This window comes from Garra rufa, chromosome 21 (assembly GCF_049309525.1).
Source record: "Garra rufa chromosome 21, GarRuf1.0, whole genome shotgun sequence".
NCBI classification, from domain to species: Eukaryota; Metazoa; Chordata; class Actinopteri; order Cypriniformes; family Cyprinidae; genus Garra; species Garra rufa.
In genome coordinates this window covers 9386001-9407493 of record NC_133381.1, presented here as the reverse complement: position 1 = coordinate 9407493, position 21493 = coordinate 9386001, and the positions used below count along the sequence as shown (strand labels likewise).

Below are 21493 nucleotides of genomic sequence, written 5' to 3'. Positions count from 1 at the left end.
CTCTGCAAAAACTCAATTCATTTTAAGACATGGTCACTTTAAATGCAAATGAGCTCTGCTCGCCCCGCCCCTCTCTGGGATTATGAGACGTTGTTTACTTTAGCCACATTTAGCAGCGTTTAGCAGTGAAACTTGCCAACAAGCACATTATTAAGAAAGGCCATTCCCAAAGATGCATAAAAAAAATGTATACTCACTTCTGCTGTGGGTGAAGCTGCATCAGAAACGATTCACACGAACATAGAGGCATATATGTCGATCGGGATCGGCGCTTTCCTTTTAAAAACTAAAGTAACGTTTTCCTCTGCGTCTTCAGTAAATGACGATTGCTGTGTTCATTATTACATTCAACAACAGAACACCTCAATCGCTCAATCTGAGACATTCTTGTTCTCCCCTGCACCTGGGTCGACACAATGGCGATCGGAGTCGGACTGTTTCAGCTCGCTGAGGGCGAGTCTAAGGTAAGGCGCTCGTGTCAATCGACTATCGGGGAAGCGGCCTCCGTCGGTGTGTCGTCACACTGACAAGAAGCTGAGAATTACCTGATTTTAAAAAGGGGATATTACTTTTAAAGATTAAAAAAATACTACTACACACATTAACGTTCAAACATCATGTAAAAGTTAGTTTTGCATCCGATGACCCCTTTAAGTAACACAAGTATATTTGTAACAATAGCCAAAAATACATTGTATGGGTCAAAATTATAGATTTTGCTTTTATGCCAAAAATTAGGATATTAAGTAAAGATCATGTTCCATGAAGATATTTAGCAAATTTCCTACCGCAAATATATCAAACCTTAATTTTTAATTAGCATGCATTGCTAATAACTTCATTTGGACAACTTTAAAGGCGATTTTCTTATTATTTTGATTTTTTGCACCCTCGGATTCCAGATTATTAATTTATTCAGCCTTCACGTGATGTATAAATATCAATAAAAAAAAATAAAAAAAAAAGACCCTTATGACTGGTTTTGTGGTCCAGTGTCGCTATAGCTGGATTTACTTAATCAAAAACTCTTTTTTTTTTTTTTTTTTAGCAAAATATGTTTTCAGAATTTGTGTCATCCCTGATCAGTGCAAAATATTCATTTATTTATTTATTAATTTAATTTAATTATTTACAGTTTTTTTTTCAGGATGTATTATCAAAATACCACTTTCCCTAATACATTTCCAAACAACAATGTATATGATTTTATAAAAGACATTCAGTCCTGGATCCTGATGCAGTGTTCTAGTCGTGCTAAAATACACAATATACCAACATCTGCTTGCATTGTGTCAGTACTTCACAATGCAATCACAAACTTACGTGACTGGTGTTCAGCTATCGAGTACAGCTCCTCTTGGTCACTTTCTGATTGGCTGAGCTGGAAAGAGACAGAACGGGTATACCAACGTCAAGCCCTGTGGCGGTTTTAAATGCAAAACACGCTTTGAATGGATCTGAAGTGGTCTTGATACGGCAGGTGTTCTGATGTCACATACCAGTTTGAAAATGATCCTCGCAGCCAGGCGGACAGAGTCGGTGGGGATCCTTGGCTGGAGGCGCTTGAGGCATTTGCATTCCCTTTTGTGATCGGGCCATGCTTGCTTCTGAAGGGTAAAGATGAGGATAAAGCAGAGAATAAATAGAAGAGATTTCTCAAACAAATAAATATGATGAAGCTACACATCTTCAATCAGAACGTACTTTCTGTGTGTGGTCTCCCTTTAGAGGGAATTATGATGAAAGGCCGCCCTACAATTAAAGAAAGACAAAGACAAACTTGACAACCATGAGTGCCTGGAGAGAACAGCGCTGGTTTGACAATGACAGCTTTGCTATTTTAAAGCAGCGTGGCGTCTAGTTTTGAGAGATTGGATGTTCTTGAATTGCAAAGACTTCATGTGACAGAAACATTAAAGGAATATTTTATCCAAAACATTAATTCTGTCATGATTTCCACCTCATGTCATTTCCAAACCTGCATGGCTTTCTTTCTTCGGTGTTTAGCGGAACGCTCACGCTGCTCTTTTAAACAGGATAAAAGTGAATAAAGATGGACACAGTCCTAGAATTAGCCAACAGGACTCTTCTGAAGCCTTACAATACTACCCTCCAAAGCAGTGTTGTTTTTGACAACCATCTTAGATTTAGTCTTAGTCTTAGTCTTTTGGACTAAAATGCTTCTTAGTTTTAGTCAAATTTTAGTCACTTCTATATGTGATAGTTTTAGTCCAATTTTAGTCGACGAAAAGTCAAAAAGGTTTTAGTCTAGTTTTAGTCAAAAAAAGGGAAAAAAGTAGTCTTTTAACAAATTAATGTAGGTCAGTAAGTATTTTGCTGTTGGGTAGTGTCACTTATAAGTTCTGAAAATAGCAGATCTATAGTTCAACACAATGTGAGCTTCCGGATCGACTATTTTCACCAATAATTACAATAATGAAGGAATGTTTTAGAACATAAAAGACAAACAAGGATGGAATGCTAAAACGGCTTGCCATACTAGTATAGCAAAGAGTATTTAATGCTAAAACGGCTTGCCATAGCGTCAGATACTTTTTAAGTTTTAATTGGCATGCACAATAAGCGGAAATGTCATGCATTTTAAACGTCTGACGGACCACCCACTAACATTTTCGTCTATTCTCGTCTCGTCAACGAAAACTCACACACGTCTCGTCATGTTTTAGTCATCAACGAGCCATTTTTATCTCGTCATCGTCTCGTTATCGTCATGAAAAAGAGTGGCGTCAACGAAATGACGAAACAACACTGCTCCAAAGGCAAAGTGCAGTAACTACACCAACACTTAAACTGAGAAAAATGCCTTTAAAGTTTTTACGCCAGCTAGTCAAACATGTTGACACTCTTGTTTCTCTGAAACGGGACAAAAATGAACCAGGAGACTTTGCCACAAGACAAAACAGTTGTCACAAAGTCCATTTTAAGCCTTAACTCAATTTTGACCAAATGTGTACAGTAGTTACTGCTCTTTTCCTTTGGAAGGCAGAATAGCTTTGTATGAAGAACAGAACAATGTTTAAAGGAGAAGTTCACTTCCAGAACAAAAAATTACAGATAATTTAGTCACCCCCTTGTCATCCATGATGTTCATGTCATTCTTTCTTCAGTCATAAAGATATTATGCTTTTTGAGGCAAACATTTCAAGATTTTTCTCCATATAGTGGACTTCAATAGTGTCTGCGAGTTTGAACTTCCAAAATGCAGTTTAAAGCGGCCTCAAAGGGCTCTGCACTGCAAAAAATGCTTTTCTTACTTAGATTTTTTTTGTCTAGTTTCCAGCCAAAATAGGCTTAATGGACTGAAACAACATACTTGCGCATATCATTTTTAGGAATGTCAGGCTTTACAGGGTTAAAAAGACAGTAACAGAGGAAAATCCAGTGAACGTGAACGTGTTTCACAGGTGTATGGCTCCAAGCACCAAATACTTCTGATGGAAAGTCACACTGGACCCCATACTCATGCAGAAGTTTCTGATAACTGCCAGCTCAAAAAAAAAAAAAAAAAACCTGGAGAATTTTAATGACATTATACAGAGTTTTGACAGACAGTGAAATTCCACATAAAGCAGAATGACTATTAAATATCTGAATTTCACTCTATAGTTTTCCATTCTGCCACAAAAAAACTTGCAAAAATGTTTTATATTAATAGCACATAAACCTAATGCAACAAAGTATGGATGATTAGGATTTTTTAATATAATGTATTTTAAATGTAAAACTTATGTCATGTTTTATGTGATGAATCATGATTTCTGAATACAATTTCTATCCCACATCATTGTTCTATTGGACATAATGTGCTATTGAATGCAATCTTGTAAAAAAGTACTAACAAAATAACTTAAAACAATGGTATGTAGCTTGTCAAATGTTTTTCAATTAAGTAAACAGCGCACAAGTTTTTCCAAGTAATTATTGTAGTAAACAGTCAGTAATGGAAAACTAACACAAAAATAAATTAAAACAGTAAGTTGTTTTCTCTGTCATGAAGATTGATTATTTAATATTATAAACAGCTCTATTAGGCTGCTTTTGCATTGCAAGGCCTTATGCACAGACAAAACATAATAAAATAAAATATTATTACTAATAAATGCATAATAATATAACAATCATAATATAATATTAGAATAGTTATATTATAATTATACTATAATAAATTACCATTATTAATAAAAATATATATTTGTTATTAAATAATATAATTGTATTATTAGTAATAAATTCATAATAATATAGCAGTTATAATATAACATTAGAATAGTTATAATTTAATAACGTAATATAATAAATTAATAGTATTAATACAAAATAAAAAAATATATATATTACTAAATAATAATACTATAAATATATTATTAATAATAAATTCATAATAATATAACAATCATAATATAATATTATAATAGTTATATTATAATAGTTTTAGAGTTATATTATAACATTATAATAATTATAATATCATAAATAATATTAATATTAAGAATATTATTATTAATACCACATAAAATAAAATAATAAAACATTTAAATAAAATATAAATATATTATAATAAAAATAATAATAAAAATAATGTTGTAATTTTTTTATTGATAATAAATTCATGAGCATATATATATATATATATATATACACATATACATATACATATATATATATATATATATATATATTATACATTATATTAATAATTCTAATATAATAACTTATTACAAAATAAAATACAAAAATTATACTATACTATATTACTAAAAATATTATTCTAAAAATTGTATTAACAATAAATTCATAATATAATATATAATGTAATAACTTATTACAAAATAAAATAATAAAACATAAAATAAAATATATTACTAAATAATAATATTACACATGTATTATTAATAATACATTCATTATTATTTAACAATCATATTGTAATAATTATAATATAACTTATTATTATTACAAAATACAATTAAAATATATTACTAAATAATAATATTATACTATTATTATATTATTAATATGTGTTAATAATAAATTCCTAATAATATAGCAATCATAGTATATCATTAGAATAGCTATATTATAAAAATATATATAATTATATATAATAAAGCTATATATATAATACATTTATATTATTAATAAAAAATAAAATAAAATAAAATGTTTCATGCTTTATCTAGGTTGCCGATACAATTAATAATTAATTAATAATAAAAAAAATAAATTAAATAATAAAATTAAACAAAATGCTTTATCTAGGTTCGCGATATGACTGAAATATTAATCTCATGTAAGTGTATATCACTTTTTTTTGTGTCAAAAGCACTATGCATTTCTATTAGGTGTAAAACACTAAATGGAAAAACTGAATTGAATCTTTCTTTAATTTAATCCCCACTGCAATAAGATCTCATCATAAGCTTGTCTGTACATCTCTTAGGACCCAAGAGAGCATGTGTGAAGAGCTCTTACCTGACACTGAACGCTGCAGTACCGGGCCGTCTTACATTGAGAACATCTCGACAGACTTTCACCTCTATTAAGGATAAATGAGACAGAATTACCATCAGCTTCAGAGCTTTGTGTATTTCTCAAGAAACTACATCCTCAGGCTGAAGAGGACAAAGTCTGCTTTGATTTATAAGGCTTCTAATGAAGCATTCCTGCTCTGACTAAACATCACTTGCTTTAAAGTAAACGTCTAATAACTAGCTTCAAGTGAGGAATGTGGTTAACATACAGAGATCACAAAAGGTCAAGGTATCTCTATAAAACGTCAAATTATCTCTAATGTTGTGTTTAAACACGCATAAGAGTCACGAATATTACATCTTTGGTGAGCATAAGATTTCTGACTGGAGAAAAGATGCTGAAAATTCAGCTTCGCATCACAGGAATAAATTACACTTTAAAATCATACAGCTTTATATTAAAATAGAAAACCATTTTTTATTTAAAGAATATTTAAAAATAGCATAAGAGACTACTTTCAAAAACATTTATTAAAATAAAATAAAAGTAAAATTTTATAAAAAAAATTGATAAAATATAAAATAAAATATATGCAGCTTTGGTGAGCATAAGAGACTACTTTCAAAGACATTTAAAAAAGAAAATAAAATAAAAAATATTTTAAATTAAAAAATATTTAAAAGTATTACAGTTTTTACTCTATTTTTGACAAAATAAATACAGTTTTGGTAAGCATAATAATTACTTTTTTTAAAACATAAAAAATAAAATAATAAAATAAAACAAACAAAATAAAACAAACAAATAAAATAAAAATAAAATATTTTAAATTGAAATAATATTTAAAACTATTGCGGTTTTTACTGTATTTTGACCAAATAAATGCATAAAAAAATAAAAAAATAAAACAAAACAAAATAAAATAAACAAATAAAATAAAATTGAAATATTTTAAATTGAAATAATATTTAAAACTATTACGGTTTTTACTGTATTTTGACCAAATAAATGCAGCTTTGGTGAGCATAAGAGGATACTTTCAAAAACAATTAAAAAATAAAAAAATAAAATAAATAATAAAATAAAATAACATTTTAAGTTGAAATAATATTTAAAAATATTACAGCTTTTATTGTATTTATGACCAAATAAATGCAGCTTTGGTAAACATAAGATACTACTTTTAAAAACATTTAATAAAAAAAAATAAACAAATTAAATAAAAATAAAATAATATTTGAAATTGAAATAATATTTTAAAATATTACAGCTTTTACTGTATTCATGACCAAATAAATGCAGCTTGCATAAGAGATTATAACAACAACAACAAAATGTCTCAGCTTTATTTGTTAAAGTTTTGTTTACTGTGACTGTTTGACTAAATAAATGCATTTCATTTCAAACGATTCATAACCTTTCCTATGTTGCATATGTTGTGATGTTTCCCATGGATACTAATGATCAAAACACTATAAAGTGCACGTCTGTCTCCCTCCACCCTTATCTATATTGCTTTTTCCTGAGAGAACATGATCACAGGGAGTTTAGTATGAAATACCACCAGATTCATCTTCCTGGTGTCTGGAGGTGGTCTGATTTTTGAGCAGACCCTTGACAAATCACTTCGGAGAGATTTTTAGTGTCAATCTCCTAAAAGAAACTGAAGTGTGTCAGGCGCAAATTATAGTGCAGGCCTGAGCTCTATACAAATGGACCCTCTGACCTCTTCCTATATAATGGCGGTTTTACTGTGTATATATTCATTCTATGCAGGCCAACATGAATACTAGTGCTATTAGTGTCACATTATCGCATTTTTCACATCATCCTGGTTCAGGGTAGGTAAGATTGCTTGTTTATTTGTTTTAAATAAATGAATACTCTTATTCAACAAGGATGCATTAAATTGATCAAAAGTGCCAGTAAAGACATTTATAATGTTATACAGATTTCTAAATCTAAATCTAAAAAAAATAAAAATAAAAATAAATGCTGCCCTTAAGAATTTTTGTTTATCAAATAATCCTGAATTTTTGTGGTCCCTGCATTGATAATAAGAAATGAGCAGAATATCAACATATTAAAGTTCAAAAACATACAAATAAAAAATAAAAATAAAATAAAGCCACACAGCATTGATAATAAGAAATGTTTCTTAAGCAGCAAATCAGTATATTAGAATGATTTCAGACTGAAGTAATTATGCTGAAAATTCAGCGTTGCATCACAGAATTAAAGTACATTTTAATATATATTTGAATAGAAAACAGTTATTTTATATTGTAATAATATTTTAAAAATGTTACAGTTTTTGCTGTATTTTTGACCAAATAAATACAGCTTTGGTGAGCATAAGAGACTACTTTCAAAAACATAAAAATAAAACAAAATAAAATCGCATAGCATTGATAATAATAAGAAATGTTTCTGAGGCAGCAAATCAGCATATTAGAATGATTTCTGATTTATATATACATATACACAGTCAAGCCTGAAATGATTAACACCCCTGGAAAATGACCGGAAATGACACAGGCTTCTCCCAAAAGATAATAAGACGATGTACAAGAGGCATCATTTTGGAAATAAATATTTCTCAGCTTTTATTTACATTTGAACAAAAAGTGGCATGTCCAAAATTATTCATACCATTCGCAATAATCAATAGAAAAGCCTTTATTGGCTTTTACAGCAATCAAACACTTCCTATAATTGCTGACCAGCTTTTTGCATGTCTCCACTGGTATTTTTGCCCATTCATCTTTAGCGATGAGATCCAACTCTTTCAGGTTGGAGGGTCTCCTTGCCATCACCCTGATCTTTAGCTCCCTCCACAGATTCTCAATTGGATTTAAGTGAGGACTCTGGCTGGGGCACTGCAAAATGTTAATGTTTTTGTCTGCTAACCATTTCTTTACCACTTTTGCTGTGTTTTGGAAGTGCTGCAATGTCCACAGGTGCCCAAGGCCAAGTTTCTCTGCAGACTGCCTGATGTTGTTGTTGAGAATTTTGATCTATTGCTCCTTTTTCATGGTGCCGTTTACTGTGATTAGGTTCCCTGGTCCACCGGCTGAAAAACACCCCCAAAACATTAGGTTCCCACCACCATGTTTGACAGTGGGGATGGTGTTCTTAGGGTTGAAGGCTTCTCCTTTTTTACGCCAAATGAAGGATCATTGTGGCCAAACAATTCAATTTTTGTTTCATCTGACCATAAAACAGAAGACCAGAAGTCTTCTTCTTTGTCCAGATGAACATTTGCAAAGGCCAAGCGGGCTTTTGTGTGCCTTATCTGGAGAAGTGGTGTCCTCCTTGGTCTGCGTCCGTGGAACCCAGCGGTGTGCAGTGTCTGTTGGACTGTCTGCCTTGAGATGTTGCCACCAGCAGAGCCAAGATTCATCAGGATGGCCTTGGTGGTGATCCTTGGATCCTTTTTTACCTCTCTCACTATCCTACTGGCCAGCACAGGTGTCACTTTTGGCTTCCGACCACGTCCTCTGAGATTTTTCACAGTGCGGAACGTCTTGTATTTTTTAATAATACTTTGCACTGTAGCCACTGGAACTTCAAAACATTTAGATATGGTCTTATAGCCCTTTCCTGACTTGTGAGCAGCCACAATGTCCAGCCGCAGGTCCTCAGTGAGCTCCTTTGTCTTAGCCATGACTGTCCACAAACCAACAGCAGAGAGCTTCTGTTTTTCACCTGCTGAGTTGATTAAAACAGCTGTTCCCAATGAATCAGGGTAATTAGGATGCTTTAGAACAGCTTGGACTATTTGGAATGGTATAGAACTTTGGATTTTTCCATAGACTGTGACAGTTTGCAAAGGGTATGAATCATTTTGGACATGCCATTTTTTGTTCAAATCTAATTTAAAGCTGAGAAATATTTTTTTCTAAAATGATGCCTCTTGATAATAAGACATTGTCTTATTATCTTTTGGGAGAAGCCTGTGTCATTTCCGGTCAAAAAAAAAAAACTTGCTGATTGAATAAAAGTAACTTTTAAGTCAGAATTTGCCAGGGGTAGGAATAATTTCAGGCTTGACTGTTTAATATATATATATATATATATATATATATATATATATATATATATATATATATAGGAATATTTAAATTTTTTTTTTTTCACAAGAATCGAGCGCAACTAACCATGTCAGCCAACAAGCCTACAGTGCATGCTGATGAGTTGTTTAATCCATATTTAATATGTCTCTAGTCATAGAGTTTTTTTAGATGGAAGGTTGAGTAGAATCTGCAATCATTTATTAGCTTCAATGGCTTTTTCGGGCGGAATCAAGCAGACCAAAACAAAAACAGATGTTATGACACAGAACAGAACGCATTTCATAGCAGTTTTTTGGAGAAAACAAATATGTGAACATGTTTCCTAAATATCTGCAAACATATTATACTATTTTTATGCTTTAGTACAGTCAAAACATTACATACAGCACTTTTAATGAAAAAGAAAAAAGGAAATATTTACTGTTTCATTTTATCCCCTGCTGTATTGAAAATGTACCGAACCGTAGTTTTTGTGTACCGTTACACCTCTACAATCTACAGTGGCGACATCCACAAACAAATTACTGAATGCTTTCTAACATCGTGCCATGATCTCCAGAACCCTTATGAGATCCAGAAGAGTGAAGGAATCTGTGCACTATCATGATCAGTCCTCCATGCCTGTGGGTATCTGCTGATTTCACTTTGAAAGAAAGAACTGCATCACATTAAGAGAAAAACAAAATGTGCAGAGACACAAACAAAGAGGAACACGCTGAACTGAAGATGTTATCAGAACAACAATCAAGCAATGTTAAAGCCAAGGTCACATTGTTGTATATTACAATTCTGAACTAAAGCTTCCAGGTTTCACTCAGAAAAGTAGTTTCATAAGCTTCACAAACAATAACAAAGAAACAGAAACACACTAAATTAAATCTGAAATCATGTGATCTCCAAGTCAACATGATTTTGCCAAACATACATGTTTATCCAATTTATTAAAATACTTTTGCTACACCATGTGAAAAAACAATGACTTACTGCAACTTTAATTAGAGGGTGATTTCTTAGGAAAGTACAGTTAGCTTAACAAGCAAGAAATAATGGCTAGAGAGATGATGAAATAATAAGAAATACTACACCTTTGCTTCAACTGGAAATGAAAGCATTGTATCCAGCATGGGCCTGTGGGCTCCTATGAAAAATGCTGATGCTTCAGAAGGTAAGAGTCATTGGTCGTAATGGAATATACAGAGTCTGGCGCTGTCCAAAACTAAAGCACAGGCCGTAAGTCACAGCACTACACTAGAGTCCTACAGCAGCACAGCGGCCATAAAGCGGCCCTCATTACTGCACACAGGATATGACAGACAGAGAACTCATCATCATCTACACTGGACACACACACAAACTCAGATAAAACAACAAAACAAACAAACAAATAAATAAATACAGCTGAAGTCGTGTTATTATATTAAAATGAAATATTAAAATCAAGTAGTAGTATTAAGAATACATTTAAATTTAATTGTAAAATTAAATTTATTCAATTATAAAATTAAATTTAAATAATAAAATAAAATAAAACAGATTACCTCTTAAATGTGCATCTATTTCAAACATGTATTACATTTAATAAATAAAAATGAAATAAAGTAGTAATTAAAAAGTAGCATTATTTATTTAAAAAAATAATTTAAATAGGATGACTATTAATAGTATTATTAAAATAAAATAAAAATAAAAAAAGATATAAAATAAAATAAAAGACTACTAATTTAATGAGCTATTTCTGAATTTGGGAGAAGTTAAATAAAGTATTATTAAAGTAAAATAAAATAAAACACAACAGTATTATTAAAATAAAGTTACAAAACAAAACAATATGATAAATAAATAAGAAAATAGTATTATTAAAATAAAGTAATAAAATAAAGAACTAGTATAAAATAAAATAAAACAGTATTAATAAAAAAAGTGGCAAAAAGCACTAGTAATAATAAAATAGTATTATTAAAATCAAGTAACAGAATAAAGCACTAGTATAAAAATAATAATAATAATAATAATAATAATAATAATAATAAAATAGTATTGTTAAAATAAAACAAAACAAAATAAAACAAAACAAAACAAAACAAGACAAAACAAAACAAAATAAAATAAAACAAAATAAAATAAAATAAAATAAAATAAAATAAAATAAAATAAAATAAAATTAAAGACTACTGATCTGAATGAGCTATTTCTGGATTTGGGTAAAGTTAAATGAAATAAAAATAAATAAAAATAAAATAAAATAAAAAATTAAAATAAAATAAAATAAAATAGTATTATTAAAATAAAGTAACAAGCAAGCACTAGTATTAAAATAAAAACAAAATAAAATAAAATAAAACATTATTATTAAAATAAAGTAATAAAATAAAGAACTAGTATAAAATAAAATAAAACAGTATTATTAAAATAAAGTGACAAAAAGTATTAAACTAGTACTAGTATTAAAATATAAAATAAAATAAAATTTAATTTAATTTAATAAAATTTAAAAAATAAAATAAAATAAAACTGATTTAAATTAGCTGTTTCTGGATTTGGGATAAAGTATTATATATAAGTACAATAAAATAAAATAAAACAAAACAGCATTATTAAAATAAAGTAAAAAATAAAGCAATAAACAAAACAAATAAATAAAAATAAATAAAATAAAATAGTATTATTAAAATCAAGTAACAAAAAAAAAACACTAGTATAAAAAACGAATAAAATAAAATAAAAATAAAAATAAAATAAAATAAAATAAAATAAAATAAAATAAAATTAATTAATTAATTAATTAATTAATTAAATTAAATTAAATTAAAAAGCCAACCACTGAGCCGAATGTGCAGCTATTTCTGGATTTGAGAAAAACGTATGAGATTTTAATGACCAGACTCAAATCTGCTATAAAAGCAGGCACTTGGATTCCTCAGAGTATTGATTCTGAGATACAGACAGAGACAGTAAGTGTTTCCCTACTGATAAGAACCGGACAAAAAAAAAAAAAAAACAGCTTTCTCACATAGCACACTAATACAGTGAAACACTGCAGAGCTGAGACTGATCTACAGATTCATAAAAGCATGATTAATATCTATGCAAATTTGGCAAGGTTGGGGAATTTAATAATTGCCATATGTGTGGACTGTACAAGGCACTTAGAAAGAGCCAGGCCTTTAATAAGAATACAAAATATCAAAAGATAATATACTTCAAACATGCCATCAACCAACCACTGACTCAACCTCACTGAAAAAATCAGTCCTCATATTTCCAAACAATGAATCAGATCTTTTTTCGCCTCTAATAATGCCCACACAAATCTGATACAATTTTATCCCCAGCATGTACGCTGAATGTTTTATTAAAGCATTTTATCAAAGTAATAATTATTTTAAAATGACACCCACATTACCGAATAATAACACATCAGCTAGAACATCTTGTCAACTTATTCACTTTTCACTCCGCTAATAGCAGCGATTGTTCAAAACAAAATATTAGGTCATAGTTTTTGTGATCACACACAAAAGCAAAAGCAACTTGCTAATGATAACTACAGTTAATACAACAATTTAAATAAAGATTTTTAATGTTTTTTTAAGAAGTCTTTTCTGCTCACCAAGCCTGCATTTATTTGAACAAAAATACAGCAAAAACTGTAAAATTTTGAAATATTTTTACTATTTAAAATGACTTTCTATGTTTTCTATTTGAATATATTTGATATTATTTGAATAATATTCTGATTTGCTGCTTAAAAATTTCAAAGGTTTATTTGATGCATTTAGCTAAAATAGACATCTTTTGTAACATTATAAATGCCTTTATCATCACTTTTGATCAATTTAAAGCATCCTTGCTAAATAAAAATATTAATTTATTTTTATTCATCAAAGAATCCTTAAAAAATATTACTCAATTGTTTTAAATATTGATTATGATGATGATAATAATAATGTTTTTCTTTCTATTCTTTAAAGAGTCCTGAAAAAATTAATCAACTGTTTTAAATATTGATAATAATAATAATAATAATAATAATAATAATAATAATAATAATAATAATAATAATAAATGTTTCTTGAACAGCAAATCAGTACATTTAAATACAAATAAATAAATTAATACAAGTATTAATTACTATAATTTCTTTCTTATAATTACTGTAACTTATTGTTTTAAATATTGATAATAAAAAATAATAATTAATAATAATAATAATAGTTTTTAATCCTGAAAAAAATTACTGTTACTTATTGTTTTAAATATTGATAATAATAATAATAATAATAATAATAATAATAATAATAATATCTATAAAAGTATTAATTTCTATATTTTTTCAAAATTTCTTCTATTCATTAAAGAATCCTTTAAAAAATAATCAACCGTTTTAAATATTGATAATAAAATAATAATAATAATAATAATAATAATAAATGCTTCTTGAACAGCAAATCAGTACATTTGAATATAAATAAATAAAGTATTAATTACTATAATTTCTCTTATAATTACTGTTACTTATTGTTTTAAATAGAGAATAAAAATATTAATTAATAATAATAATAATAATAATAAATGTTTCTAATCCTGAAAAATGTTTACCGTTACTTATTGTTTTAAATATTGATAATAATAAAAAAAATAATAATAATAACAATAATAAATGTTTCTTGAACAGCAAATCAGAATTTTGGAACGATTCTGAAGGATCTTTTGACACTGAAGACTGAAGTAATGATGCTGAAAATTTAGCTTTAATCACAGGAATAAATTACACTTTAAAATATATTCAAATAGAAAGCAGTTATTTTAAATAGTAAAATTATTTCAAAATTTCACTGTTTTTGCTGTACTTTGGATCAAATAAATGCAGGCTTGGTGTGCAGAAGAGACTTTAAAACAATTGAAAATCTTACTGTTCAAAAACTTTTGACTGGTAGTGTATTTTTTATTTATTTATTTTTGCAAAAGTGCATCTATCTGTTAGCCAAAAATGGAACAAAAGCCTATTCCCTAAGGTCTGTCAGAGCAGGATTTGAAGGCTCAATGTGCGGTAGAGAAACACTGCGCTCCAGTGGCCAAACAGACGCTCAAAATAACACACATCCAGAGCTCAGAATCAGCAGGCCAGCGGTCCTTCATTTTACATGAAACCATGAAACGAAAAACCATTTTACTTTTCATTAACAACAGACAAATATCCTGAGGCGGATCTCTTCAGATCAAAACCAGCAGAGGAACGGAATCGCAGCGGCATCCGCAGGGAGTCAAAAAATCAGATTATCCCTACGTCTAATGCCTAATCGGATTTCTGCATGCGGCCGAACACAACACAAGCTTTCTTAATTTCAAAAATTGACAATAATTCCACATAAAAATGGCATCGTAACATAATCAGCAAATTATCTAACATGATTCGTTGTTGGTTTCCATGTCCACACAGAAAACACCCCGCTGGAATGAACGACTCCCTGCCTGTTTCCCCTCACACACCGAGAGCTATAATTAGACAGAAAGACGAGCGTCCGGACCAGAACCAGAGCTGCAGTCAACACCAGAGGAAGAAGAGGAGGAAAGCTGTCTCTGAGCCTTTAACAGAACAGATACGAACACTCGCTCTCCCACAAACACACACTCACTGACCAATTAGACTGTTTACCTTCACAGGACAGACACACTCCTCAGAGCTCTTCAAAGCCTGTCAGACAACACCTCTATAAATGCCACTTTCTTCACTAGTACATTAATTAGGAGAAAAAAGGGGGAAAGGGAAGATAATAATGAGAGAAGAAAGAAAGAACTCATGAAGTATGTTCTTAAGATTGTTGCAAGTGACTTTGATCAACATCTATTTGCTAATATTTAAAAGTGAGTATTACTGTAGTGAAAAAACTACTGTTATGAAGAAAAAAAAATGTCAAGAAATGTTTTGACGTTAAAAGGGTTAGTTCACCCAACAATAAAAATTAGCCCATTATTTACTCACCCTCCAGGCACCCTAGGTGTATATGACTTCCTTCTTTCAGACAAATCCAATCGGAGTTATAATATAATAATTACCCTGGCACTTTCAAGCTTCAAGGCCTTTCTACAAGAATTGCCGACGAATATCTCAATATACTGCATTAACTTAAGATAAGTACAGTTTGTTTGTACACCAGAAACACAAACTTTCTGTATACAATTATTAATGTATTTGTTTAAAACCCACTTCAAACCATCATTGAGTGCTGTAATAATATATTATGTTATATATAAAAATATATAACATAATATATAACATTGTCAAGGTCATTTTTTTAAATATTGAAGATCTAGAGAGTGAACGCGCTCTGACTCTTTGCTATAACACTCGCTCACATGGAAGAAAACGGACAATGTTCTCCAGATCATATAATTCAGTGGAGAATTAATAGAAATTATATCAAGAACACGTGAGAATATGTTGAATATGAGAATATGTTATCAGATGCAATGATAACAAGAGCGCATCCTCTTCTCTCTCGGAATACTCTTCTTCTGTGTTTGTTTACACTGGTTTTCGAAACAGCGCCACCACCCGCGTCCTTTTGAGCAGCTGCTCCGGGCTCATGATGAAATGCTCAAATCTTATTGGACGGCCGTGTTTTCACTTTGTGGAACTAAAAAGATTAGTTGGACTGGCTGTTAAAAAAAAACATTCACTTTTTCGGTGCGCGAATGTTCGCTGTCTATGTGGAGGCATCTATAGGAATCTGTTGTTTTATTCCAGCGCGTAATCGCTTACGATATTCGTTTAGCTTTTTCACGGCCAGTGTGGAAAGGCCTTTAGAACGCCATAGGAGGGTGTTTCTCTTCATCAGTCCAAAACAAGTCCAATAAAGTGCATCCATCCATAATAAAAAGTGCCTAACATGGGGGGTGAATTAAAAGAACACTCCACTTTTTTTGGAAATAGGCTCATTCTCCAACTCCCCCCGAGTTAATAAGTTGATTTTTACCATTTTGAAGTCCATTCAGCCGTTCTCCTGTTCTGGCGATATCACTTTTAGCATAGCTTAGCATAGATCATTGAATCCTATTAGACCAATAGCATCGCATTCAAAAATGACCAACAAGTTTCCATATTTGTTGTATTTAAAACTTGACTCTTCTGTAGTTATATCGTGTACTAAGACCGGTGGAAATGCAAAGCTTCAATTTTCTAGGCTGATAAGATTAGGAACTACACTCCCATTCCGGCGTAATAGTCAAGGAAGTTTGCTGCCGTAATAAGGCCGAAGCAGGCGGAGTATTATCAGAAATGAGTTCCCAGCTAGTTTAGCATTTGCACATGTGCTTTTTATTATGGATGGATGCACTTCATTGGACTTGTTTTGGACTGATGAAGAGAAACACCCTCCTATGGCGTTCTAAAGGCCTTTCCACACTGGCCGTGAAAAAGCTAAACGAATATCGTAAGCGATGACGCGCTGGATCAGTTAGATTTTAATGTTTTTAAAAAGTTTTTTCTGCTCATCAAGGCTGCATTTATTTAATTAAAAATACAGAAGAAACAGCAATATTGTGAAATAATTTTGTGATTTAAAATAGTTTTTTTTTTTATATAGTTTAAAATATTATTTATTCCTGTGATGTAAAGCTGAATTTTCAGCATCATTACTCCAGTCTTCAGTGTCACATGATCATTCACAAATCATATTAATATGCTGACTTATTATCAATGTTCAAAACAGTTGTGCTGCTTCAGATACTTTTTCAGGATTCTTTAAAAAAATGAAACATTAAAAAGAATAGCATTTATTTAAAATAGAAATCTTGTAACATTACAGCTTTCAAAGTTTGGGAGCAGTACATTTTTTCTTTCTTTGTTTGTTTGAAAGAAATTAATACTTTTATTCATGAAGGACGTATTAAATTGATTTAAAAAATACGATTTTGAAAAAAATGCTGCTCTTTTTCACTTTTTATTCATTAAAGAATCAGAAAAAAAAAGAATCAAAAGTTCTAAAAAAATATTAGCACTACGTCTCTATACATTGATAATAAATCAGCATATTAGAATGATTTCTGAAGAATCATGTGTCACTGAAGACTGGAGTAATGGTGCTGAAAATTCAGCTTTGCAACATAGAAGTAAACTGTATTTTAACTCTAACATAATTTAATTTTAACTTTAAAATTTATTTTAAAATATGATTTATTCCTGTGATGCAAAGCTGAATTTTCAGCATCATTACTCCAGTCTTCAGTGTCACATGATCCTTCAGAAATCATTTTAATATGCTGATTTATTATCAACGTTGAAAACATTTGTGCTGCTTAATATTTTTTCTGAAACCTGTGATACTTTTTCAGGATTCTTTAAAAAATAAAACATTAAAAAGAACAGCATTTATTTAAAATAGAAATCTTGTAACATTACAGCTTTCTAAGTTTGGGGGCAGTAATTTATTTTTAGTTGGTAGAAAAGACTATTTTGAAAAAAAAAACCATGCTGCTCTTTTTCACTTTTTATTCATCAAAGAATCAGAAAAAAAAAATCAAAGGTTCTAAAAAAATATTAGCACAACGTCTCTATACATTGATAATAAATCAGCATATTAGAATGATTCCTGAAGGATATTTTTTTCGGGAAACTGATACTTTTTCAGGATTCTTTAAAAATAAAACATTAGAACAGCATTTATTTAAAATAGAAATCTTGTAACATTACAGCTTTCAACGTTTGGGGGCAGTTATTCTTTTCTTTCTTTGTTTGAAAGAAAGAAATTAATACTTTTATTCATCAAGGACATATTAAATTGCTAAAAAGTGGTAGAAAAGACTATTTTGGAAAAAAAAATATTAAGCAGCACAACTTCTCTATACATTGATAATAAATCAGCATATTAGAATGATTTCTAAAGAATCATGTGACACTGAAGACTGGAGTAATGATGCTGAAAATTCAGCTTTGATCACAGAAATAAATTATAATTTAAAGTATATCGAAACAGAAAACTGTTATTTTAAATTGCAATAATATTTCAGAATATTACTGTTTTTTCTGTATTTTTGATCAAATGAATAAAACTTTGATGAGCATAAAAGACTTGTTTAATACACAACTAGGGTTTTGAAATGAAAAATCTAGTTAGAAAACTTACCTCTGGAGTGATTTGCATGTGGTATTAAGCTAATTGGTTTACAGGAGGTTGTGTTGGTCTGTTTTCGGGGCAGTAATCACAGGACGAGAGCCTCTTTTGCTTGTTGTTGAAGGTTTTGCTTGATTACAAGCAAAGACCCTCAAGTCTAATGGCATCTCTGTAATTTCCAGTCTCTGTGACCCTGGACCGTGGAAAAATTAAAGCCATGAAGTCATGGAGCCTATGAGATTTATTTACTTTTTAATCAGTGGTTACAACAAATGAAGGTCTTCTGTAATAATTCACACCACTCTTCGTGTTTTGTGACAAATAGGATTATACACTATGATGGTGATACTAATGATTTTCTGCCTGGAAAGGTCACAGTCTCGTATTAGTGCTGTGAATGTATGAATATGCCACATCAAATGCCATATCAAATTAAAAGCCACGGTAGCTCACCGACAAAATCCTTCCCTGTCATGCATTTCAGGGGATGGAGTTTTGTTTTTGCGCCTTGACCTAATCTTACAGGTACACCGCTGGCACAGTTAGCCTCTCTCTCTCTCTGTGTGTGTGTGTGTGTGTGTGTGTGTGTGTCTGCTTCAGTGCTTGAGTAATTAATTCCTGCTGTAAGCTGTAGCACCAGTAGCTCTGAGGAACTGATAATTATTCAGCCTGTTTGTGGCTCGTTGTGCCTGAGCAGGTTTCTCATTTCCAGGATTAGTGGCTATTGGCTCCTTTTTCCCCACTTCCCTTCTTATTTTGCTGTGACAGCTCTGATTTGGTTTATTGCAAGCTTTCATCCACAAGAACCTGGCTGGTATGAGACTGGTCAGGATCACAGTAAAGTGTTTATGATATAAGCTACCCTTTAAAAGTGTGGAGTCAGAACGATTTATGCTACTAAGATGCATTAAATTGATCAAATATGACATTTATAATGTTTTATTTCAAATAAATGTAGTTTTTTAAATCTTCTGTTCATCAAACAATACTAAAAACAATGTATGACAGTTTCCATTAAAAATAAATAAATACATAAATTATGAAGCAACTGTTATCAACATTGATAATAATCCTGACCAGCTGGCTGATGAAAATTCTGCTTTGCATGACAGGAATAAATTATATTTTAAAGTATATTCAAATAGAAGACCATTATTTTAAATTGCAATAATATTTCACAATATTACCGTTTTTTTCCACTGTATTTTTGATTAAATGCACCCTTAATGACATAACAAATTATTTAAAAAATGTTAAAATCTACACATTTATTTTAGATAATGTGTGTATTTATATATTCTCAATCTGGATATTTTTTAACAATATTAGGATTTATTTACTTGTTTGTTTGTCTAAGAAAAAACTATATATTCCTATATATTTATAGGAATGTTTCAACCTAAATAGTCATAATCCGGCTATTTTTAACAATATTAAGATTTATTTATGCATTTATTTAAGAACAAATACATTTTTCAAAATATGTATAGGAATGTTTCAACCTAAATAACATAAATTAGAAATACACCTAAATATTATTACAAATATTCATAATCTGGCTATTTTGTTTTTTTGTTTATTTATTTTTAAGAACAATTTATTTATTTATTTTTTTCCAAAAAGGTATAGGAATGTTTAAACACACACACACACATACATATATATATATATATATATATATTAAAAAAGAAAAATCAAAAGCTGGCTATTTTTAAAAAATATTTAGATTTCCTTACTTATTCATTCGAGTTTTTTTATTTTTTTATTTATAGGAATGTTTCAACCTAAAGAATATAAATTAAAAACACACCTAAATATTATTTAAAAATCCGGCTATTTTTAACAATATTAAGATTTATTTATGTATTTATTTATTTAAGAACAATTGATTTATTTTTTCAAAATATTTATAGAAATGTTTCCACCTAAATAACATAAATAAATAAAAAACTTAAATATTATTTAAACATATTCATAATCATAATTTGTAACAATATTAAGATTTATTTATTTATTTATTCATTCATTAATTCAATTTTTTTTTCAAAATATTTGAATGTTTCAACCTAAATAATAATAATTATATATATATATATATATATATATATATATATATATATAAACGTAAATATTATTTAAACATATTCATAATCTAGCCATTTGTAACAATATTAAGATTTATTTATTTATTTATTTATTTATTCATTCACTTATTCAAGTTTTTTTTTTTTCAAAATATTTGAATGTTTCAACCTAAATAATATAAATTAGAAATACTCCTAAATATTAAAAAAATAATAGTCATAATCTGGCTATTTTTAACAATATTAATATTTATTTATTTAAGAACAATTGAAATTCTTTTCAAAATATTTATAGGAATGTTTTAACCTAAATAATATAAATTAAAAATACACCTAAATATTATTAAAAATATTCATAATCTGGCTATTTGTAACAATATTATGATTGATTGATTGATTGATTGATTGATTGAAGTTTTTTTTTTTTTTCAAAATATTTATAGGAACATTTCAACCTAAATAATATAAGTTAAAAATGCTCCATAATATTGCTAAAATATTCATAATCTGGCTATTTGTAACAATATTAAGATTTCATTCATTTAAGATTTTTTTGCGTTTTTTATTTTTAATATTTACAGGAATGTTTCAACCTAAATAATATCAATTAAAAATACACCTAAATATTATTTAAACATATTCATAATATGGCTATTTTTAACAATATTATTATTATTTTTTATTTTTTTAAGAACAATTTCAATTCTTTTATTTTTAAATATAGGAA

The 21493-nt window shown here is 29.3% G+C and overlaps 1 protein-coding gene across 1 annotated transcript in view; it reads right to left on the bottom strand.

Annotated features, from left to right (window-relative positions):
* Positions 1 to 371: 371 nt before the first annotated feature.
* smyd3 (SET and MYND domain containing 3) overlaps positions 372 to 21493 on the bottom strand; it is a 35740-nt gene continuing 14618 nt past the window's right edge. Inside the window, exons 2-5 of the mRNA XM_073827556.1 lie at positions 5494 to 5557; positions 1500 to 1607; positions 1324 to 1381; positions 372 to 502 (exon numbers count right to left, since the gene is read on the bottom strand). Coding sequence (XP_073683657.1) covers positions 372 to 502; positions 1324 to 1381; positions 1500 to 1607; positions 5494 to 5557 — 361 coding nt within the window. The remainder of the gene's footprint in view (positions 503 to 1323; positions 1382 to 1499; positions 1608 to 5493; positions 5558 to 21493) is intronic.